The following is a 23,999-nucleotide window of genomic DNA, read 5'->3' as shown; positions in this document are numbered from 1 at the left end:
GATGGCCTAGGTCTGTAGGGCAGTTCAGGGAAACAAGGGATTTTAGTTTGTTCACTTCCCTAGGGCTGATGTTAATATAATTGCTCAGGAGGAAAACCTTGCTAAATTCTAATGGTTTCCAGCTGCTAAGCCAGTCTAAACAGTCCTGTCATCTCCCTTGCACTAGTTGCTACCTCTACCCTCCAGACAGTCTCTCAGGAACGTCTGCTCTGTTTGAGGAAGATGTCTGCCTAACAGATTGGAGAGTTATGCATTAGGTAGATGCTGGTAGTAACCTGGATTTTTTTCCTTGAAAGCTGAGCCCTGTTCAAAGCCCCGGCTGTACAGATAAAGCCCAGCATTTCTGCCTGTGCAAAACCAGCAACCCCACTACAGAACCCTGCCCTGGTGTGTAGTGAATAGCAACAGAGGGCTGGTGTACAAAGATCCCATCCAGCACTCTGACCAGCTCCAACAGCACAGTACTCTCAGTCCCACTGAACTACATTCACACTATAGGCACCTTTGTTATAACGCCTCCTTATAATAACAACATTCAAAGTGTTTGCCCTACAGAAAGATATCATGCTGAGAGAATAGAGTACTTCAGTGAGCTCTATTCAGTAACTTCCTCTAACAAGAGTCATTTATTATCTTGATGTACACTGCATTTAACTTCAATTTTTGTCTATTAGGAAATAATGTGAATTCACACAGATGTTACTTGTCTGTTGGGAAGAAAGAAGAAAAAAAAACTATTTCTTTTGGATACTGCAATTTACATGAAGGCAGGTCAGAATGCCCTTGGTAATGGCATGAGGCAGTGGGTGTTAAAGCCTTGGTTTAAAGAAACCAATTATAACAAAATAAAACATTATGGCAATTCATGCATAGTGCGCTTGAGCAGCAATACTGTCAGTGGGAGGCACATGGGAAGTGAATGAGGCCTTGAATAGATGAAGAAAGAGATACAGAAGGAGACTCACCAGCTCTTGGACTAACTAGAAAAGCTGCTTTAATCTCTCTGTATCTTTTTATTCCCCCTCTTTCTCCCTCGCTATCTCTTCAAGACTTTAGAAGATTCAATTAAGGGATTTCAGGGAGACTAACAATGTTTCAGGGAGATTACGCTGCATATCAGGGAGATTTTTTTTTTCCTAAACACCAAAGGCTTTATGCATGTGCAGCGCTAGTTTTCAGAAGCTTCTAACATCACGAGTACCTGCAGTCACCACTTCTTCAGACAAGCTTTCCTTGTGTAGTATCTTCTATGAGAGACACAGGAATCTCCACAGGTAGAATCACTAGAATAAGAGTTCCTGTGCAGCCATTTAACACAGATCAGCCAGGACCATTACAGCCTTCTCCCCAGTCTAGTTCGCACTGCCCTGCTATGCCAAACTGGGAGACTTAGACCAGGGGCTCCAGTGTATAGAATTGTTCTGTAAGGAGCAAGAGGACAGATATACATCTGGCTAAATGTCAAATTGCTATCTTGCAATGCCAGAGAAACTGTGGAGAGGGATCTCTGGGATGCCACAGAGATACCTTAAATCTTAATACTGATGAAGGTGTTTCTCTGCTGTGCAATGCAGCACTGGAACATGAGGAATAAGTGCAGTGTCCAAACCTGCCCCAGGGATTGCAGGCTGATGTGACAGGGCTGTCTAAACCAGCCCTGTTTACGCTCACTGGAACTAAATATCCCTATAACCAGTTATACCTCTCCTCATACTTCAGCAGTCAGTGTCTTGCTTCACATGCATATCTGGCACATGCTGCAACATCATGTCTAGGCCCCTTCCTGAAAGACACTGTGAGGGACTACAGATGGTACCACTGTCTGTCGCTTTTTTCATGCTAGATGGTATCAAATCTGCTAAATTTAAGAAGAAAAAAAAAGAAAAAAAAAAGAAAAAAAAAAAAAAAAAAAAAAAAAACAACACTACTTCAGGAGGTACCACATCCCTGATCTTATTTGCACTGGTGTAACTACTGATCTCATCAGGGTTCTTCTGCCTGACACCACTGCAAGAGACACCAGCACTAGCACTGCACTTCTGTTTTCCTCTCTCAGTGTTGGGAACCAATCCATGAAGCTACACCAGTCTAAGGATACAGCAAGCGTGAGGAGATACATGTGACCACTGAACAGCCACAGAGCAGGGAGTGGAGGGCTCCTCTGGATTTCCTCCTCCTGACAGAATTTGCTGTTTGCCCACCTAACTTGTCTGCACAGAACAACGCACACCTTCCTCTGCCCCAACTCTTCCCTGGGCAGCTGTATGGGACTGACACACTTCAAAAAGCCTTACATCAGATAGTAAGGAGGAAGAGGGGAAAACAAAACACCAGTTCTGACCTAGGTCTAAATCTTTAGAAATATTTAAAAGTAAAGGGTTTTATTTCAATCATTTTTATTAAGAGAAGGATCATTATAATGCTGCCAGGGCACTACCTGTAAATCCCATATCTCAGATGGAAAGTTGAGGCCTCTACAGAAAGGGTAATACGATGACTAGCATCAAGGAGGCCTTGTTTTCAAAGTCCTACTTTAAAAGATAGAAAAAGCTACCTGAGAAACTAAGGTGGGTTCCCATACTTCAGTTGTTCCAGCTACTTCTGGCCTTTTTGTAAGAAAAAAAGCATATTTCAGCCTGGAAGCACACAAAGATATAAACAGTTATAATTGCCACTGACAAATCGATTCAGTATCAAGCAAGCATTAAAGGCAGCTGGTTAGCTGAGTCTCACTACAGGAAACAAAAAGTCCTTCCTTTCCAGCAGTTGTGGTTGCTCTGATAGTTTTGTCTTCATTAGAGACACTGAGGCTTAAAGGCATCCAGAGATAACTGGAATAAACTAGGAAAATAAAAGAGAGCTCTATCAGAAGGGAAATTGGTAACAACCCAAAAGTTGTTCCTCTCCTCAAACCAACAGCTTGCCCATTAGCAAAAAGACTGTTTTATTAGATTTGAATTTCTGAGCTATTTGCTCTTGGGTAATTATTAGCAAATTCGAGCTAAAATCTAGAAAAAATTATGAAAAAAAAAGGTGGGGGGGAGAAAAAACCTTCAATATTTCCATTTATTGCTCTGTCTGGATTTTATGCCTTCTCAGCAATAATGGAAGCCACAGCAGATCTGGTTTTCTGCCAGCCATGAATTCTGTTGGCTTAGACCTTTGCTTAAGAGCATTTTAGGTCATGAAGACCACACTTACAGAGCACTCATCATTAGAAGCTCTTTTCCTTAGTACTGTGTAAGCCTCTAGTCCCCAGGTCCTCAGGGTCTTAAATTCAATTTACAAAACAGCACAGACAGCGCTGTTCATCAGGAGGAACCTCTGCAAAAGATCTAGTGGTATTTCTCTCATCTGGGTGCTACAGTGAGTCCATACAAAGTTTCTGCTGTTGCCAGTCTAATGGTCATTTCTAGCTATGATATCAGAACCCAAACTCTGTGTAAAAGTCATGATCATTTGCTCCAAAAACATGTGGAGTTGATTCTCTTCTCAGTACAAATTGAGTACCTAAATTGCATTGACCATATGCGGTTAAACTTGTGCAATGTGATCAGTGGATTGCAGCAGCCCCTGTGGTTGCAAAATAGGGCGAGCCATTTGGACACATAAAACAGCTGTGAAAACAGAGGGTTGGTATGACACTGGTCTCAGTAAAGTCAATCTGTGGGCTCACAAACAACTGCTAGTGATGTGGTAGTAGTACGAAACACAAAAATCTGCGTCGTAAAAGCTGTGGGTTAAGTTTCATGATAAGCCTGGACCGTGTGAGAGCACATTTAACAAATAAGGAGCTAAACTCACAAGACCCAAAGTAAGGGTACAGGAAGTTAAGGGTAACTGCAGCAGAGATGTTTGTGAAAACAGCATTAGATATGGATCTGCAAACAGGCCTGGCATCACCTGATGTATGAGGATGACCAAAATTAATTCCGCAGACGAGTTGCATGTCAGGCATTCAACTGACCACAGCCAGGTGTGAAAAGCATCTACAGCATTGCAAAAACAAGGTGTAAGGAGTAACAGATGACCAGAAAAGATTACTGGTTGTGGCTCAGCAAGTGAGAATACTTTTGGAGACTGTTAGACAAAGCTGGGTTTTCAACATTTAAACTTAAGGGACTCATATCTGGTATCACAGAAGAAGACTGAGACTTAAATTTGAATAGTTGGGATGGGGCTTAATGAAAAGGCTAGAAAGCTAGAAAATACTTGGATGAAAAAAAGAAAAAGTAAATGAGCAGAGTTTTATACCATACAATAAGAGATGGAAATAGTTGCAAATAGATGTCTACCCTGTCCACAACTATCTCATCATTATTTCCAGCAGAACTAATCCACCTTAGTAAAATTAAGCAGTTTTTGCAGCTCTATTTTTTGTTGTTGTTATTCTGGCACAAATGCAGATCAGGAGATGTCATAAAAATGGGATTACTTTGACTAGCTTTTGCCACTGAAGTCTTTATGCTATGAATTCTTGCCTTCTATTTTCCAGTGAAGAGCCAATTGCTTCTGAAGGGAAATCATTCTAGCACCTACTGCCTTTGTGTTCTTTCTAAGTCTATTCTTCGAGCCCATATAATGTCTTATAGTTTCCCATTTATTTTTCATGTTGTTATCACTCCAATTCTGCACCTTTTTCTCACCGAAAACAATCTACTATTCCACAGACTTCTGCCCTGACTATCTGTTTTTAGGTGGGTTTGTAACAGGATAGGCTGAAAGAGACCTGAAACAAACTGTTTGCTGCTGGAAAAAAGACACCACTTAGTGGGTTTCTCTTCCAAGGATACCACCTGCCTTCTTTTGCTGGTGAAGGGTGTTGTTCTTTTTAGTAGGCAGTGCTGGTGAGAAAAAGCAGATGGGACCAGAACTCATACGGAACTTTGACTGCTCTCTGCTATTCTAAAATATTTATCCTGGAGGGATGTGAATGTGATGAATCTCCAGTCTCCTCCCATCCTATTTTACTTGCTGGGTTTTTAGGTCAAGTGTTTCAGTGTGTACGGCTGAAGTGGCCTTCAATGGAACCTTTATTTATTTACATGTATTCAGACACTCCACGTCCTGCCTTGCTTCCTACGCACACACACACTGGATGAAAAGAATGTAGGCAATACCTACACATCAGGCTCGTACTTTTCAAACATGAGCTACCAAACATATAGGATTTACAACTTAGATCAGGATTTATGAATTTACAGATCAGGATTTCTACATTTCCATTCCAACAATTGTTACCTCTCCCCTGCCCACCCCAGATTCATATTGTATATATGATGTATGTGCATGAGTTAATACCTTGGGTTTCTTGCAGGAGCGCAGGCTGTATTTTTGTTGAAATGATCCAGGGTCAGCCAGTATTTGCAGGAACTTCTGGTACTCCTGAACAGCTGGAGAAGATCTGGGAGGTGAGTACAATATATCCTGAAATGGGAGAGAAAAGAACATATTGCTCCAGCTCCCTACTTAATTTTGAAGTCCTGAGCATAGGTCCTGTGAATAGCAGAATAATTTGGTCCAATCTGCCAGGTTCATAGCAGACTTTGTAACCCATTTTATATTTGGCAACTTTCTTACAGACACTGGAGTAAATCAAATGACTTTCCTTTGATGTTTGTCATCTTATCAAAAATTTAAAGCCAATTAAAGTGACATCAAATTGAAGCAGGCATAAAAGGTGTGCAGGTACTGCAAATTCTGTTCCTTCTCGTTAAATCTTTTACTTATTGTAGGATACAGCACACCATAATCTCACAAAGAAGCTCTAATACTGCTCACAAACTGTCTTGAAAATGGCAGGGTCCCAAGGTTTTTTGCAGGTCCTTTGTTATATTAACTTGGAACATTTTGTCTCATCCAGTTTATAGTGCAGCCCTAGAGAACGCTTTGGCATAATGGGAAGTGTGATAAATTACTTTATAAAGGCAGCAGTGAAAAAGAGCAGAGGTATTCAGGATCCTCTTAAGCTGTATTTCCTGCTGGGGAAGCAGAAACATAGAGCTACGCCCTCAGTGCTGCTTGGTAAAATTGAGGCAGTTACCGGCACTGGTGGATCCTGTATGTTCACGACTGCTCACTGCTGGCTCCGTTACTGATTCTTCAGAAAGGTCAACCCAGAGGTTCCCACTGGATGTTGCTGCAGGTATCTGCCCTTTCACTTCTCCCAGGGATTTACTCTTCTGCATAGGCTGTTTCCCAAACATGGGTTTTCAAAGGATAAAGTACAGAAAGCTGGAACTAGGGAAGTGGTGAGAGAGGACTTTATAGCCTCAAGTCTGTGCAAATCAAGTTTTTCCTTCTTAATCCCTTTACTCAGAAACGCTTCTGCCAGATTGGGTTTTCCTCTCCGCTTTTACCTAGAATGTGTTAAAAATACAGGTAAGTAAACCCCGTTATTAGACTTGAGTTCAGCCCTTTTAAATAAATGCTGAATTACTCTTTCATAGAAAGTGGGGGAAAAAAGAATTACCAAGGAAAAAAAAAACATCCATACTTGGCCAATTAACACAGTTCAAAACCAGGGCAGGGCCCAGTTTTGCAGTGTGAATGAAGGCTATCCTTCCACGTATGACTGAAATCTCTAGATACATTTCCTGTGGTTTTCCAGTTAGAGGGTTATAGCCCTATCGTCATTTCTCTGGTATTATAACTGATACCGTGATTAATAGGATTTGTGCTATTGAAGGCAAAAACTTATTTAAAAATCATGAGGAAGCTTTAAAAGCCATGAAATAATTAGTGCCTTTCACAGAAGGTTTTATGTTATTATACAGCCTGGAATGAGGCTCTGTGTTAGGCCAAAATTTCAAAGCTCCTTAGAGGCTTTCGATGCCTAGCTTGAGATATTTTGCCGAGCGTGAGGTTCAGAATGGGGATTCCCACTGTTTTCTAATAGTCAGCTCCTTTCATGTACTAATAATAGAGGCACCATGCACTGATTTAGAGACCATTTGCAATTATGTGCATGACTTTATGTCATCCGGCGGGCTTATCCCCACACAGGACTGTTGGTTCAAACACCATATAGACATCTCGCTGGAAAATCCCCCTGCTGTGAAGTATGTTCATCCTGTTGAATTATCAAGACTGTCTAACTGTGATTTCACCAACACTTCTCCTAGAGGCAAGCACCACCTCAAGTGGTCTCCATCCTCCCCTCTGTCCCTGACTGCTCATTCCTGCCTGTGTTACCCCTCACTTAGAGGAGTTTCTATCACAGCTCACAGCCCGGGTTGCCAGAAAATATTGGCTGGTACCAGTGCAAGTGGGCAGAGTAAGTCCCCAGTGCAGTGCTGGCACAGGAAGACACTTCCAGCAGTGAAAGGGATTGCACAGTGTGACCCCTGGCTGGTGAACATGTGTGAGTGACACCTGGCAGTGAAGCTAGACACACCTTCAATGATGTTCTCAGCAGCAACAACATTACATCTCAGCAGGACCCTTTCTGCTGTAACATCGAGTGCTAAAATATCACTGTCATTTATGTGCAGAGATAGATCTAGTACCAGCTAGGGCAGGGGGAATCTGTGCTGGTTCACAGGAAAGGCCACTGGCTCTCTGGTGAGACCAACTCTTCCACCTCCGCACTGATGCAGCGTACCGGCAGACAGGCCACTGCTCGTCTCACTCTCCTTCCTGTTTTGCACAGGTATTGGGGGTCCCAACTGAGAACATCTGGCCAGGACTTTCCAAGCTCCCCAACTACAAGCCAGGTAGGACTTACCTCACAAGAACACCAGCTTTTTCTCTGAGCCACTAACCACTTAACAATTTGGGGGTCACTAATTCATATTATCAAAAAGCGATGTTTCAGAGCTACTAAATCCCTTAAACTACTTAACAGTAGTTAGTGTTGCTTTAGGACCAACGGCCCGAGATACAAGCAAAAGTACACGTGTGGCAAAGCTGCCTCACTGAGATACGTTAGGCTGCTGGAGGATTTCATTGTCCCAAGTGCTAACAATACAGTTAGTCTCCACTCCTCAGTGCGAAGGACCAATGTCTCCTGTTCTGCACTAGAAAAGCTGACAGGTACCAGGGGACATAGTTTATCTGAACTCTCCTTATTTTCATGGAGATTGGTTTGGGGGCCTTTAAGCCTCAGTTTTAAAGGTCACTGTCCCCGATTTTGATGTGGGCAAGGTGAGAAATCTGTGTGATTTATAAAGCTGGCTTCTTTTATTTCCACATGGGCTGGTAGAGAAGTCTGTGTCCTGGACTTCAAAGGGCCAGTTGTCTCTTATTTTGATGTGGGCAGGTTGAGAAGTATGCTTTGAAAAGCTAGCTCAGTCACTCTCCCTCTCCCCCTCTCTCTTTCCCTTTTTCTCTTTCTCTCTCTTTTTGTTTAATGTTTTCTCTTGGGAAAATATATTCAAGTGTCAGTGAGGGGGAAATGATGAGCACTGATTCTCAGCCTCTCAGCAGGATCATTCTCTAAGAGAAATATAAAAGTGAAATATTAAAAACCCTAGAATGTGAAATCCACCCATCTGCAGTCTAGCCATTCTCTCTCGCTTGTACCCTAACAGAGTGGTGGGGGGAGTCTGGCTCTCTGGAAGGGAAAAAAGAGAACGGGGGGGGGGGGGGGGGGGGGGGAGGAGGAGGGAGAAGACGTGCTTTGAGCAAGAGGTTTACAGGTTTAGTAGAGCATAGTAACATCTTTTCAAAGAAGTGGGTGTTGCTCTGTGACCCAGTCCAAGATGCCCCTCCTTTGATTCTGGTGCATGAACACTAAACAGCCCCCATTTTCACATGGTAGCCGCGATTGGCTGAACAATAACCTGGTCTCACAGTCGAAAGGGCCGGAATCTTTCACACAATTAGCTGAGACACATTAATCAAACCAGCGTGAAATGGGAATGTGTCGCTGTCCTCAGCAAGTTTAATTTGGACAGGGAGCAAGCACAGAGCAGACAGCTGGAGGAAGCACTTTCTTCTCTGACTTGATGAAGGCTTGGTTGGGTACTCTACAAGTTGTGAAAGGTAGTCTGGGAGGAAAGAAATGCTTATGTGTGGGACAAATTGCTCACAAAGAAGCTTTTGACGTCAGTCATCTGTGCATACAAGGCCAAAAACTCTAGTGAAGCCAATTAGGTATCCTGATGCTATATGCAGGTACAATTGAAAAATGCAAGCATTAAACCGTAAACTAATGGAGAAACTGGTACAGACAGCACAGAATAGCTGAATGTCCACAACTGCCCTCTGCTTTGCACTGTTTTGTCTGAGTAGCAGTGCTATCTGCGGCTTGGGATGGTGCCAGTGGCAGGGCTGGGAGGGAGAAGACAGGCACCTAGGCAGCATGGAAATGGCTCCTGTGAAGACACGTGAAGTCATTATTAGCAGTTTTCAAATCTGAATTGTTATCAGAGTGGATAGAAAGATTCCCTAATGGACTGCAGTGGGGCAGAACTAACCTGTGCTGTGATCCTGCGATGCTGGTGCCTTTTGTGGCTGGCACAGACAGAAATTAGAGGAGTTAGAGGACACCCTCCTGGGGAAGCATCCTTCCGTGCTACCAGTAACATGGAAGAGGGGTCCTGAGCCGGTGTTTGGGGCAATACCTTGCCAGCTGGAGAGCCAGCATCCCTTTCCCCTCCTCAGAGCCTACCGAAGGGGCTCCGAGCTTCTCTAGTCATACAGTGAAACCAAGCACTTGGCTCAAACCTGGGATATAAAGAACAGTCTGGCTAGGATAAGACTATTCACATACAGGTAGACTGTTTGCCCTCGTCAACAACTCAATCAAGTCAGTTTTTGACAGGGTTGCCAGTAAGAAGGCAAACCAGTCTCTTTGAAGCTATTTGCCATTCACATGCTCAGAGAACTTCCCCTGCTTCCCTGAAGCACAAGTGCTAACTGTCCCCCCCAGGACACGCTCACCAGGTGAAACTCTGCAGCCTGCCTGAGAAAGCCTTCGCTCTTTCCAGCCCAGTTCTTTCCAGCTCTTTCCAGTTCTTTTCTTCGGTTCTTTCCAGCCCAGTTGTGCAAATCTGAGTGCCTGGGACAGTTCAGATAAGCAAACAAACTTTGGAGGCTTCCCCAAATCTGATGGCTTGAATGCTTTTAGCTAGTCCTACTGATGTTCACAGCGAGCGCAGGCAGCAAACAAACAAACAGGTTCCTGCCTGAGGCAAAGCACGAACACGCGCAAAACAAAGCTCTGAGGTGTGATCCTATTCTCATTGAAGTTGATGGCAAAACTCCCACTGGATTCAGCAGTGTAGGCTCAGCCCCAGACTGAGGTTGTTACTGGAAGGGTTCCTGGGCCAGGTGGGTTAGTAGGAATCTTTCAAACGAAAACTGGAAACCTTTAGATGTTTTCCTGTCACTGCTGTGGGCTGAAGCACATCCTGCTGCAAACCCTGCAGAGGAGATACAGCCTGGGGTCTTCGAGCCAGGCACAGCTGCAGGAAGGGCAGCTCCCCTGCCCCCTCTACGGGCAACTGGCAAAGGAAGTGCAAGGCAATGCTTGTCCACCCTATGCCCCTGTGCCTTCTTGCACAAAGAAGTTCAGAAATGGGCCTCATGTCCATTGCTACAGTTTGCCGAAATCTCAGCCTGTGCCTGAACCCAGGTCAACAGGGAAGATGGGTGAGCAACATTTCCTTGGCCAACCCTGAAGCCTGTGATCTGCCACTCGCTCTCCAAGAGGGAGATGGAGCCTGAAACCACAGTGTTCCCCCCACCTTGGCTTCAGGACTGGTTCCTGCAGAAGGCGAAGGGCTGGGAGAGCTCCTGCCCCACATCTCAGTGCACTCGCTGGCCCTCTCCCCAGCTCCCCACGCTTAGGAGCCCTGCCCGTAGCAACAAGGCTTTGCCCTGTGTTTGTTCATTTCTTCTGTTCCCCTCATTTTGCTTCCCCTGAAAGAGGCAGTTGTAGCTCTGTTAACACTATTTTTGAAAGCTCTCATGCTGTGTGAGCTCAAATCCTTGCATTAATCTACTGCTGTGTTCATTTCACTGCGCTGAAAAGCAGGGAGTTTAAATCCCCTCTAAACACCACTGGTGACACCAGAAGGCCACTGTTTTGATCCAGCCCCATTAATGGTTACAAGTTTGAATCTAGACAGCGGGGGTCAAGGGCAGGAAAGGATTAGGAATCACAGCCCATGACATTAAGCTAGTGCTTCTGCCAAACTGGGAATACTGGAGCACCCAATGCATCGTTTAGTGCCTCCTTTTCCTGACATTTGGATTGCAAAGAGGAGGGAACAGTGCTTATTTGTTTGTAACACGATGAGCTTGCTGTGAGTGAGCTATAACTTGCTGCGAGTGAGCCCTGATTTATCGCACAGGCTGACTAATGAAGTTTCCTGTGCCAGGTAATATCATTTCACTTTGCCGGCACACGTTTTTCACTGCACTTCTTCAGATGCAGCAACCGTTTTTAAATTAAGCCTCGTTTTCCGAATGTCTGCAGGGTTTGCTATCATTTTTCAAATGTTGGTAGGCTTTGCTATGCTGAATGAGATTAGAAGCTTTCCATAGGCAACTTTTCCTGAGCACATTTTAGTATCTGTTGCTTTTCCAAACTGCCACCAGCAGATGGAGGCAACAAGCAGCAGGCACTGAGACACAAACTTCAAATGACATTTTTGAGAATGCAGATGAAGTCTGAACTCTGAATCTTTTTATTTATTTATTTATTTATCTCACTTTTTATGCTGATGCTTCATTTAATAAATGGGATGGTTGGAAACTGAATTCTAAAACGATGAAATTTTTATTGTCATAATAAACTGTATACGGCTTTGATCCCAAAGGGAAAAGCAGCACTGCAACTAATGCACAGTATATGCTGGCCAGGCTGCAGGGAAACTCCCTTTGTGCCTGGCACTGGGCACAGGCTGCAGTTTGCAGTCTGCCACACAGACAGAGCTCTGATTCTGTCCTGCAGCCACAGAGGTTTCACTAATGAGAGAAATTTTCTGTGAGCCTGCAACCTCAGCACCTTCATCGAGCAGCACAAGGCATCCTCTTTCTCTCTCTTCATCAATTAGGAAAGTTTAACTTTTGTCCCCTGGCTTGCTTGCCTCATTATCAGTTCATTAACCACTTCCACCTGGGTTTGCATATAGGAAGGTATTTCCTCATTAGCACAGACTGCACTGCATACTGATAGAAAATAACAAACCCAAGCACCACCTTTCCGATCTCCTCATACTGTTACAAAAACAATCAGCCCTATACAATCCCATCATTTATGTGTGTACATCATCACTGTAAAATGATTAAATCTGTAGTTCATCCACTTCTTTGTCTGATCTCTCTCACCTTTAAGGAGTAGCTGTTTGCATTGTCTTACGGTTTTAGATTGGTCTTAATCTTTACAGTAGGGAAGATATTTACTGCCCTGTTCTTACCCAGCTCAACAGAATGGGGCCTCAGAATCCTCTACGGGTTTGTCTATATGGGGTCAGTCAAGAGATTAATCTGAACTGATTTAAAGTGGATTAGTTAACTGCATTAAATCCTTAAGTAGAAACACAATGTTTTCTTACCCATATCTTCCATTTATAATCAAAGCTTTGTATACTCGAAGTGGCAAGTTTGTCGGTCCTCACTCAAGCAGAATTCTGCACAGAGATATTTGTTTGGACAGGAAAAGCAGTAGTTGGCTCACTGACTCTTACACTACCCCTTGTAGATAATTATTAATCTGTGTGTTATATAAATGTTAAATCAAAGTAAAGAATCTTGGTCAAGATACAGCAAAGATTATAATTAAGGCATTTTTCCCAATTCCCAGTAAGCAAACAGATATTTCTATCTGCAATGTAAAGAAAATCCTGTTTCCTCCTTGGAATGTTAATCCTGGAAATTTACTTAATAAAAACAAAATCATGTTTCAGTTAGGTATATCTGAAACCCTTTGCCCTGCCATTAGCAACTGCACTTTCATTTTTTAACTTTTATTTTAAATTTATTAAAGAATATTCATTTTAAAAGATTTCACTAAAGTACAGTATTTAAGTAATTTTGACATTTTAATTAAATATTAAAGGAAATTGATATATTGCTATGGAATGTTTCCATCTCACTGAAGCAGAACTTTCTGGCTGAAAGTTGCAGCATCTGAAAGTTTTTGGCCAGCTCTGCGAAGAGGTTAAACCTTCTACCTCACGCAAAAAAATCTTATGCCTTTCCAAACCCATTTAAACTCATTTTTCTTCTATTTTTCCTGGAAACTTTACATTTCTACTCAATACGGACAATTTATTTCTACACTTTTATTACAGCTGAGGGGGCAAAGTGAAAGAAGGAGGATCTAGAGAATAAGTTAACAGTGATCCAAGAGGAACATCCTGCCAGAGTTAATCTCGGTGATTGACTAGGGAAGGGGCTACTAAAGATACAGAACTTCTATATATTGCTGGTAATTCCAGAGCTCTGGCACCTAAGCAGTCCTGAATCCCATCCCAGATGATACTGCCATTTACTGCTTCAGCAATTACCTTAGTATTTGGGTGTAGGAGAGCACTTCAGTTGTGACCTGTTACTTACACAGTGACAGACAGGTTTAACAACCTGCTTGCCTGGCTTAATGGTGAAAGATTGCTGCGGGAAAGGTTAAGTGCTGAAAGTTCAGTCATTTGCACGTTTTCAAATTGTCTGTGCCTCAAGTCAGACACGGAGTGACCCAGCCCCAGGGCCTGCTGCCCTGGAAATGGCCACGCAGGCTGAAGGCCGAGGGGACTCTGCCTTTGGCTGCATTTGGACGCTTCTGTCCTTGAATGGTGAGGCCGAGCTGAGCAGCTTGCTGTGCTCCTGCCAGAAAGCAGGGGGAGATGCTCTAGGACTGCAGGATAAGCCCCAGCCAAACTTGGAGGCTGTTATACGCCAGTCTACTGGCAAGAGAGTAGTGGTGCTTGCCTCCGGGTGGTCTCGCTGCTGTGGGGAATGCTTTTCCAGGCCCTAGCTGGAAGAGAGGGCTGCACCACCCTTCCTGCTCTCATTTCCATGGCTAGAGCACCTTTCATCTCTGCTGTCAGAAATGGTGTTCAGGAAAATGTGGCTGGGCATAAATTACGGCCTTTCTGATGCAAGAAAATGCCTTTGTTAATCAGCCGTAAGGGTAATCTTCCAAGTGTAAGTCATTTATTCATATCTAAGCTTGTGAAAATCCCTGGGTTGTACAAAAACATTTGAAGAATGTATTCTTCCACTTATTCAACGTTTAAAAACGTGTCCTTGAAAACCGGCAACAACAACACAGCTTCCCAAAAGTGCCAACTCTACAGTGTTCCAGTCTGCTAGAGATGCTTGAAGCAGTAAGTACAAAGCATGCATGAAAATGGTTAACATGATGAATGACAAACTGAGCGAGGGACTGACAGCAAGAGCAGTGTGCAAAAGCAGAGTGGGATCCAAGTGCCTTTGCTTCATCCCCAGTCTTTCCAGCAGCTCCATGCAGAAAAGCCCCACATGCCCCCAAGGGAATACAAGAACCTCAGCAGCTCTTTAGTAAACAATTGCTGGAGATGCAGGCCTGCAAACCTCTTTCTGCTTCCTCAGTGCAAAGGACTCGGGGAGTTAGACTGAATTTATTGAAGTCAACGCAAAGGCTCACTGAAACAGATGGAGGCCCAAGGCCTGCATTCACAATGTGTGAAAGGAAAGGGTTACAGAACTGGAACAGCCTTATTAACATCAATGCTAGCACTCAAGTCCTATAGGAATAATGTATATTTATAAATACTAAGATGACAGATTCTATAGGGCCCTTTGAAATTCCAAGCACGTGTTTTTGTAAGGGCTCAAAGAATGATTTTTGGCTTGATTTTTGTTTCATCCTGTGATTGCATATTATACTTTCTAGAACTGGTGCTTCCAGGAGACCTCAGAGACTCCGAGTGATCTGTGACAGGTAAGCTACCTGTAACGGCAGTGTCAAAATGGCCTCTGGGTTTATTTGTTTCTTTATGCAATCATTTAACTTGAAATGAGCTCTTTTGGCAAGCTGAGGAAGAGCGAGGTGGCTCTGTAGTAACAAGCAGATCCAACGTCAGCTAAGGAACTGATTTCAAGAGATCGCAGTAGAGGCAGGCACACAGTGGGTTTATTACTCTCCCAGGAGAAGTGATTGTTCTCAGATAAGCAGCAATTCAAGGACATTGCGTGCAGTTTTCTGAGGGGCACAGCTGAGATTCAGGCGGTCCTACTTTCCCAGGCCGTCTTGCCCAGACTAAAGACAGGCTTTGTACCGTCCCATTTTTGTTTTCTAGAAACATGCTGTAGGAACAGCACTCAACAGTGGTAAGGAAGACACACCAGGACAGCATTACATGAGACAATGAAACAATCTCCTGATTAGTTAAGAGAGGAAAATTCACATTCTTCAGAAGCCAAAAGCAACAAGACCAGGGCCATGGTTACACACCTCACCCTGAGCAAACACCAACACCACCAAACATTCCCGAGAGTGTGCAGGGAAGGGAGCATTTTTCAAGTGTGTATGTATGCACACACACACACATATATGCCTAAATGTATCAGTGAAAGAAATTTATAATGAGATGAAGTGCCCTAATGTTGCTCAGAGAGTTATTAAAATAGCATCCCCTCAAACTGATTTTGAGGGAGCATTGGTACACAACAGGCTTCACAGATGCATAGGAAAAGGATAGACATAATCTGTCCTCAGGATTGTGTTCACACACAGGTCAAGAATCAACTGTCCTTTGTGGATGTAGCCACATTTTTCAGCAGTGCTGTTTATTATCTGTTCAGCTCATCACTTTGGATTCAGTGCTGCTCTAGGCTGCCCTTCAGAGCTGGGTTTCCCAGACTCTGTTCTGAATTGCTGAACGAACACACTGAAGTTTTCAGCAAAGCCGAGGTTGCCAAAATGCCAGCCATTGTCACACACATCTTCAGAAAGACACAAAGCTCCACGTGTCTCAAACCCTGATAAGACAGGTCCTAGAACAGAACAGGCCCTCTCCCAGTCTGAACAAAGACATAACTATTTTCCTTGAAACTCTGCTCTATTGCACTTCTGCTTTTTTGGCCACAATCCCTTCGCAGGCTCCATTACCTCTGCATGCTGCCGAGCTCTGGGCTGCACGCGGTCCTGCCCCGGGCCTGCCACAGCATCCTTACCCTGGGATGGCCAAACAGCCACGCTAGCACGCTCGGCTCTCGAGAAGGAAAGAGCTGCTTCATGCAGGCTGCTCAGCCATGAGGCTCCACGGCCAATTAGGAAATCAAAGGGGAGCTGTGTGCAGAGCTCAGCCGTCACCAGGAAGCCTGAGCAGCAGCGGGAGGCAGCGAACCATCTCGCTGCCCGGTGTGGCAGCCTGCAGCAGCGGGGCCTGAGGGGCAGAGGGGCTCGGGTAAGACCCTGCCACGGCCAGGGCAGCCCATGCTGCAGCTCTGCTGAGCAGCCTCAGGCTGAACGCTTGGGCTCCCTGTCCCGTCCCTGCTCCCCAAACAGCAGGAGCTCAAACTGTTTTGCTGGAGGTGAGAATTCAGCAGTTACCTACCACTGTGAGGCCGGATACCTTTTATAAATGCTTCTTAGACCCTCTTTCTTTTTTTTTTTTTTTTTACATTTTATACCCTCGAAACAGAACTGCCAGCATGTCAAATGTCCTGTGCAGGGAGGGGGAGCGTGGGGCGGGGGGATCCCGGCCGTGGTGTCACGTGGAGGGGAGCACCAGGGGGGCAGAGGGAGGAAGCACAACAGGCCGTGATCCGATGGGCATCCTGATACTGAAACCTGAGCAGAACAAACAAACAAAGTAAAAGCTGTAAAACTAAATGACCATTTTTATTTGTTTGCTTGTTGGTTTGTTTTCTCTCCTCCACTTCCTCGTCCCCAGCTGTGTGCTTCTCTAGGAAGCAGCCACTTGGCATTGGTGTTTGCTGGGCACAGAGCACGTGTGTGTTACATCTGTTTTAAAGTCTCATCCCGAAAAACAGATTCCTCCCGCTGAATCCCCGACACATTTTACAACCAGCTGCATGACTGGTACTGAGGTAGGAAATGAGGAACGGGTATTTCTTTAGTTTGTTAGTTTTGACCTCCAGTCTGCTCAGTGAGCCAGTCAGGTAGTTTTGTGCACTTGCAGTGCTCATTGTAAATTGTTAACGCCAAGCTCGGCCGTTCCAGTTATGCCATGTAAACTGTAGTCCTCCTGGCAACAGTTTCCCTTTTACTCCCAACCTTCTTTTTTTTTTTCAAAATTATCCTGAAAAGACGAGTCTGAGCTGAGATCCTCCATATATACTCCAGCATAATCGAACTCCCACGGAAAAGCAAATGTCCTGGGAGCCATACATCTGGGGTGGGACCCAGCTGCCCCAAGTCCCTCCACTATCTCTGCCTTAAGCTCTGAGAAGGTCTGGGTCCAGTCTGATTCTAGCTTTCTGGCCTGTGCTCATCTCCTGCACTTTTTCCTCCCATTTTCCTAGGCTGAGCAGGGTGCCGCAGCAGAGGATCTGGCCTCCGGCATGCTCACAGCCTTCCCTCCGCGGCAGATCTCTGCACAAGATGCCCTTCTTCATGGCTTCAGCCCTCTGCCTCCACAGCTCTACCAGGTGCCTGCTGGTAAGTTAACTCTTGATTTCACCTCACCAAGAATGACCTACTTCACATGCCATTTATTACAAGTTTCTTCAGTACTTTGGACCCAGACACTTTGTCTCTGCCTGTCCTCCGTCCCTGTTGCTGTATGCTGCAAAATCTACATCCCAGTGCAAATTCCACAGCTTGTTTTTCCATTTTCTTCCACAAAGTTAATAACAGAAGGGGACCTGGATGGGATGCCACCATGGTGCACTCTCACAGCTGAGGTGTACATGCTTTGATAGCGCCTTTCTCCCCCATTCTGTAACCCCAGGGGCCCTGAGCTTTTCCTCCGGCTGGCTCACGCTGTGTATTCAGCGTAACTCACATGCCAGTCCCTCCTGATGGCCTGAATTCCCAGCTGCTCAGCACGATGTGCTAGCCCCAATCCCCTTGGACCGCTCCTCCTGCTCCCTTTTGATGTTCAGAGGCAACAGCTGTTCCTCGTACCCTGTCACACCACCTCTCCCCCATTTTACCTGCCTTACTTTCTTCTCCCCTCGCTGCCTTCTCTTAAGCACACAGTCACACAGACACATCTCACACAGACCTGACTCTCCTGCCCTAAGCTGAGGATAAATGCAGGGTTTCTCAAGCTCTAGGTTCTGATCCTCACTACGAGAAGCTCCCTTGTGTTGGGAAACAGGCCAGAGAGCCCCACCATGCTCTGTTGCCTCCTGGGCACCAGCTATGCTGGTTTGTTTTGTAGTGTGGGTTTTTGTGTTTTGTTGTTGTTGTTGTTTTTTAACATAGGGGCAATTAAGAAGAAACCTTCTTGGACTGTGTTGTCAAGCTATTTGAAAACTTAATTTCTGGCTTCTGTGACATATCCCAAGTGAAGGAGCAGCCAGCTAGCATCTCTCCCAAACTGCCGCCCTTCTGAAGGTGCTGTGTGTGTGCGTGTGCAGGAGTGAGAGACATCTGCATTCCTTTTCTGTTCACCCAGCCACAGAGCACAAATCTACTTTGACACTTTTAGAAAAATGAAAAGATGGAATCTCGCAGGAGCCTGCCTGTGCTGGGGGGGGAGGAGGGGAGCACTCACAGCAGGAGGGAAGTTGACTTTTCTTTATACATATAGGGTTTTTTCCATGCAGAGTTTAAATTATGCCTGATAAAAGGAGTTTCGTGGATGTTTCAGTTCTTTCAAACCCTCCTGGCTTCCTCCCAATTAAATGAGGTTTGTCAAAGCCACAGGGCTCTGCTGCTGCCGGAGAGGCGGACAAGCACTTCCCGCAGTGACATCTCCAATCCCCAAGGGAGAAGATGAAAGTGTCAGTGCCAAGAGAGAGAGAGAGTGTGGAAAAAAACAGGTACAGAGACAGACAGTGTGAGAGAAAGGGAGAGAGCAAGAAGAAATAGAAGGAATGAGAAAACAGATTGGCATAATGTGTCAATCTCTCAGACACATTTCCAGAGAGGGGACAGATTCACCTGGGTTTCTACAGCATCCCCTATTTATTATCCCCCATACTGCAGCGAGAAGTACCTTGTGGACAGGCAACTGCACGGCGTTAGCATAGCAACCAACGTGTCGGGAGCAAAATCAAAGTGCACAGGGCTGAAACAAGTGCAGGATGGACATGCAAGACCATATTCATGAGTTACTCATTAAGCCTGTAAAAATTAGGCAATTCTGAATAATTCCCCGCGCAGCCACCCCTATTGCCGTAATTGTACAAGACATTTGTTCTCTTGTGTCATGTTGGTGACACGCTAGTTTGGAATTTAACTGTATCATTTTAAAATTCTGGTTGCTATGATAACACAGTGCAGGTTTTTTTAAATATATTCTGTGCCTACTTTGTTCTGGAGGATGCTGGCTATTAGTTCCCATCCTCTGAAGGAGAAAGTTAAAGCAGAAGGGCAAAGAATGAGCTGGAGATGAAAGGTGAAAGGAGGAGGGGGTTGACCCCAAGGTGTGTGAGAGAGTAAGCAGGAAACAACATTGGAAAAAAATAAAAGGTTCCCCTAAGAAATTATTTCCTATTGTTATGAAATAATTGTAGCCACAACTGTCCTTTTTATAAGTTGCTATGACAAGCTGGAAGCCAGAGGATATTTTTCAAAGGTCAATTCCTGGGAAAAAATAATTGGAGAAATCAGAGTTTTAAAAGATAAGAACCCCTTCGAATAGCATCTTGCTGATTACTGAGGGGGATGCGAATGGCCAGACACTGGCTGCTGCCCTGGGAATGGGGGGGAGCAGGGGGCTCTTTGCTTTCTGGTCAGCTCCAGGAGTGGGGAACAGGTTGCTGCTGCTTATGCTCACCTGGGTGCAAAGTGCTAGGAAAAAAGAGTAACGCATGTGGTAAGAGAAGACGACTCTCTGTCCCCTGAGAGCATTTGCTGGCCTTTTTCTGGCCTAAGCCAATGCTGAGACAATTATCTTTGTGCAGTGCAGCCTTGTGCTACAGCAGCTCTGATAAAACTTCAGCCTAACCCTTTGCCACCTGCTAAAGCAGACTGTCTTCTGTCCAATTAATCACTCCTGGAAGATGAGATCCTTGAATGAAGAAAGCATAAGCTGTGCTCTCAACTTCGTGTCAGCCCTGAAGTGCAAAGGGCCTCCTGAGAAGGGATCTCACTCTGCTGTCAGGTCAGACGCAGTACCCATTGCAGCTTATTATTCTTAGCTATGAATTCTGTTTATTTCCATCTCTTTTGGTCTCAAACACTTTAGAACAGGCTCATAGGCAGGGAAGGTGAGCAGTGCAATTTGGGATTAGCACCAGTGTGCTCCCAAGAAAACAGACTGTGAGCAGAGCTTTGGCCATGGGGCTGCAGGGCAACTCAGGCTGGGAATGACTTGCTCCCTTTGGGTCCAGGTGGTCTCCCCTCAGCAATTCAAAACCACTGTGTCAGGTGATACTGTACTGATTCTCCTAAAATTTCCTGTTACTCAGGCCTTCGGAGACGAGGAGAAGGACGGATTCTGTCTTGATTCTGACAGAACACTGTCATTTTAATGCCTGTTGCATCTAATCATGTTCAAAGCAAGTGTAGACAACGGGGAGGTTAAGGCTGTGAGCCATCACCTACCAAAAATCCCATTTCCATTGGGATCAGCCAGCTCTGGTAGATGTTAACACAGGGCATGTATAGAGAAGAGCTGGCTTTCACAGACACCCTGTTTGGGTTGGCTGCTTTCCCTGTGTTCCCCTACATAGCTGAAAGGTTTATACACTCACTTATATTTTTTGGCTTGCGTGCTTTGCCACCTCTGCATACAGAAAATGGACATCCTTCACTGAAAATCAGATACAGACACCTAGAAATTGAAGTTCTCACCAGGTGTATGAATCTGGTTTATAGCGTGTCTGTAAGGGAATAAACCAAAGCTGGTGTTGAGTAGCAACTCAGCTGTCACTCCTGAACCAGAAGCAGTCATTGCTGTGAACTGCTGAAGCCAATCTTTACTTAACTCAGGCAAAACATCCCTCACTTCTCCTGGCCCGATCTCCACAGTGGTGGAAGATTTGCTTATGAAAATACCAAGAGGACACTGAGGTTTTGTATTATGACATGAAGCCATGGTCCTCAGAAAGAGCCATTGCAACATCACAGCAGATGTTTCCAGGAAGCAGCACACCAAGGGCATGGGCCCCTGGAGACGTCCTGCTTAAGCTCCTTGCTGGGCATCGGTCTGGAGCAGCCACAGTGCTTGCAGATTGCAGGCCCTGCTCAGGAGCACAGGGCGACGAAGAAGACAGGACAAGAAGGAAGGTTTCCTTTGCTCGTGCTCTTGCAAAAGCACAAAGTGGCACAAAGTTTGGCCCACATGACATGTGGAAACAAAGTCCTACAGACATGGATCAAATGCTCTGACTCCCATTGATCTCAGGCCAGAGAATCTCTATAAAGGTCCTATTGTTTAGGGAGATGAACTGCTCTGGGAGGGAGCGCTGCCAATACCCTTCATAGAGGCAGACGCTATTGCATCAGAAGTTGGCAGACATTTTTCTGTATTTTGTCTAATTGCAAAGTTATATCTGAGATTTCTTTAACTTCCACTTTCCTTTCAACATTCCTAAACATGAATCTGAGAAGATTTAGTTGTCTTCTTTGCTGTGAAAGACATCCGGACTGAAACTCCCATGTACTCATTTCCCATCTTCAGGTGCACTTCTGCCTTCACCCAGTTATCAGCAGAAAAGAGCAAATGGGGATGCAGTGATCAGATTTCTAAGGCACAAAAGTTAAAGCTAAGTTTGAGATTATGACAGCAAGCAGCCATGAGCCTAGGAACTCAATTAGCCTGAAAGACAACTATCTCATTATCTTTCCTAAAATGATATAAATACATAAGAATATAAAAATTTAAAATAAACTCTCTCTCTATTGACTGTCTAGATGACTGAATTTCACTGCTCAATTTCTTTAAACACCCACTTTAGTATTTATTTATTCTAAGCGTGAAGCAGCTACGATAATTAGACTGTCAGATTTGGTAAGTTAATGAGGAGTCACTGGAGTGGAAGGTTTTGCATTTGTGAGATTGCTGAAGGAGAGAAGCTCCGTGCCTTCGCTCTATCTCTTTTTTCTTTTTCTTTTTCTTTTTTCCCCCCTCCGCTGGGTGGGAAGGAGAGAGCTTGGCAGTGCAGAGATCCATTTGAATCCTTTTGATTAGCGGGTTGCATTCCCACCACTGTTCTACCAAATAATCTTTTGCTGGTTGCTCCAAGAAAAAGAAAAAGAAAAAAAGAAAAGAAATCATAGATGAGATTTCTAGAGAACGGAGCCTAGATTAAAGAAATCATTTTCCAAAAAAAAAATCAGGAGGAATGGAGCTGTGAGAAATAGGATCCTGAATGAGTTCATATTGTGGGCAATGTCACAGAAGAGTATTAGCACAGTGAATGAAAAGGACCTTTCTGCAGCTTCTTCTTTAACCTGATTTTGTTGTTGTTGTTGTTGTTTGCTTGTTTATTTTTCTACAGGACAATCAGTGCTCACAGTTCCAGCAGTGAGACTGCAACCTGAAGTCTGTGACCTGTCTGCTCCTTACCAAAAAAAACATCTCTCCGAACGTTCAAGCAAGTTTTGGTAGAAGGCAGAACTGACTGACTACTTCCTGGGTAACCATGTGGTTACCACTGCCAAAGCTGCTGCCATCAGCCAGAGCACATGAATTCCTCTGGGCACTGGAGGTGGGAAAGCAAAACCCATACCCTGAGTTGGATCACCACACCCCGGGCTGAGGACAAAGTGGGAACTTTTCTCACATTCAGAGGGAAGAGATCGGCAAGCCAGTGGCCCCCAGTGCACAGTGTGCAGTAGTATGATGGGAGGTCTGGGTTTGTTTTGTCATATTCCCGAATCTCAGACCAGTGCCCTTTCCTCTGATGCCTCCGCAGTCAAAATATGGTTTCTTTTCCACATTGTTTAAACAGACCAAATTGCTTTTTTTGCCTTTGTCTATGTCTATTGAGTTCACATTTTATAGCTTACTTGTTTTGATTTAACACACAATGGAATTTGCTCAATGAAGTACCAGAAATGACAAAGAGCTCTACCCAGGGGGCAGAACAGCAATGTTGCAATGGATGTTATGACAGTATGTACATTCCTCCACTGCAATGAATAAAGCCATAGCTTTACCTTTCTCGGGTTCATCCTGTCTCACAAAACCCTGCCATGGTGACCCACTGATCTGCAAACTGGAGTTTCTCATTGAAGTCTGTTTTTTTTTTTTGTTTTTTTTTTTAAACTTAGGACTCCAAACAGTGTTGTTGCTAGAAGCAGACGCTGGGCGTTTTCTAACATAATTCAGTTACCCTGCCATAGGTCGTACTTTGATTTCATCTGTGTCACTGTGTCAGCGTAACACTGGACCAACATCACAAAATGGAGTTTAGATCAGCCAAATTTTATGATAAAATGTGCTTCCTATGCACGTGCCAGAGCTAGGCAAAATCTCTAGTTTGTAACATCCCTGGTTTTAATTGAGCTGTAATTTAGTATGAGACACTTCAAAATGATGCTTCAGCATCATCGTTTTTCATTTCTTTTTTGTTACAGAAAACCTCTATTACCAAAAGATCACTTAAAGTCACTGTTAATGAAGGAAGTTACAGGAACATAACCTTTTAATATATCCTGTGTCTTTGTTTACTTTGTGCAATTGTTGCAGCATGTGTCCAGTCAGTGTTGCTGGCTGGGTCTGTGCTTGCAGGGCAGACCTGGCAGCTGATCTTATGGCCAAATTAGCTTGACTTACTGCCTGCAACCTAGCTGCGATAGCAGGACAAACCTCAGCCACCCCTCTGTGCCTTCAAACGCACATAGACTGAGTTTACTGCTATAAGATCAGGTCCCAGCACTCACTGCTCAGTCTCGCAGCCTCACTCTCTTCCATCTGGCCTCATCACATGGACAACAGCAGGCAGACAGGACAGCCTTGAGTCTTTTCGAGAAGGACCTG

General features: G+C 44.6%; 2 protein-coding genes across 2 annotated transcripts in view; one reads left to right on the top strand and one right to left on the bottom strand.

The window, feature by feature from the left end:
• CDK15 (cyclin dependent kinase 15) overlaps positions 1 to 23,181 on the top strand; it is a 33,856-nt gene extending 10,675 nt beyond the window's left edge. The window contains 7 exon segments of the mRNA XM_068686044.1: positions 5,318 to 5,411; positions 7,652 to 7,715; positions 13,998 to 14,004; positions 14,825 to 14,872; positions 17,422 to 17,435; positions 17,438 to 17,557; positions 22,516 to 23,181. Coding sequence (XP_068542145.1) covers positions 5,318 to 5,411; positions 7,652 to 7,715; positions 13,998 to 14,004; positions 14,825 to 14,872; positions 17,422 to 17,435; positions 17,438 to 17,557; positions 22,516 to 22,625 — 457 coding nt within the window. The 3' untranslated portion in view covers positions 22,626 to 23,181.
• Positions 1 to 23,999, bottom strand: part of ALS2 (alsin Rho guanine nucleotide exchange factor ALS2) — a 115,369-nt gene that overhangs the window by 48,917 nt on the left and 42,453 nt on the right. Inside the window, exon 4 of the mRNA XM_068686010.1 lies at positions 5,302 to 5,427. The gene's annotated coding sequence lies outside the window, so the exon portion shown is untranslated. The remainder of the gene's footprint in view (positions 1 to 5,301; positions 5,428 to 23,999) is intronic.

The sequence above is a fragment of the Anas acuta genome, chromosome 6 (genome assembly GCF_963932015.1).
Source record: "Anas acuta chromosome 6, bAnaAcu1.1, whole genome shotgun sequence".
NCBI lineage: Eukaryota > Metazoa > Chordata > Aves > Anseriformes > Anatidae > Anas > Anas acuta.
Note: the sequence above shows the minus strand (reverse complement) of the source record. Positions and strands in the feature narration are given on the sequence as shown.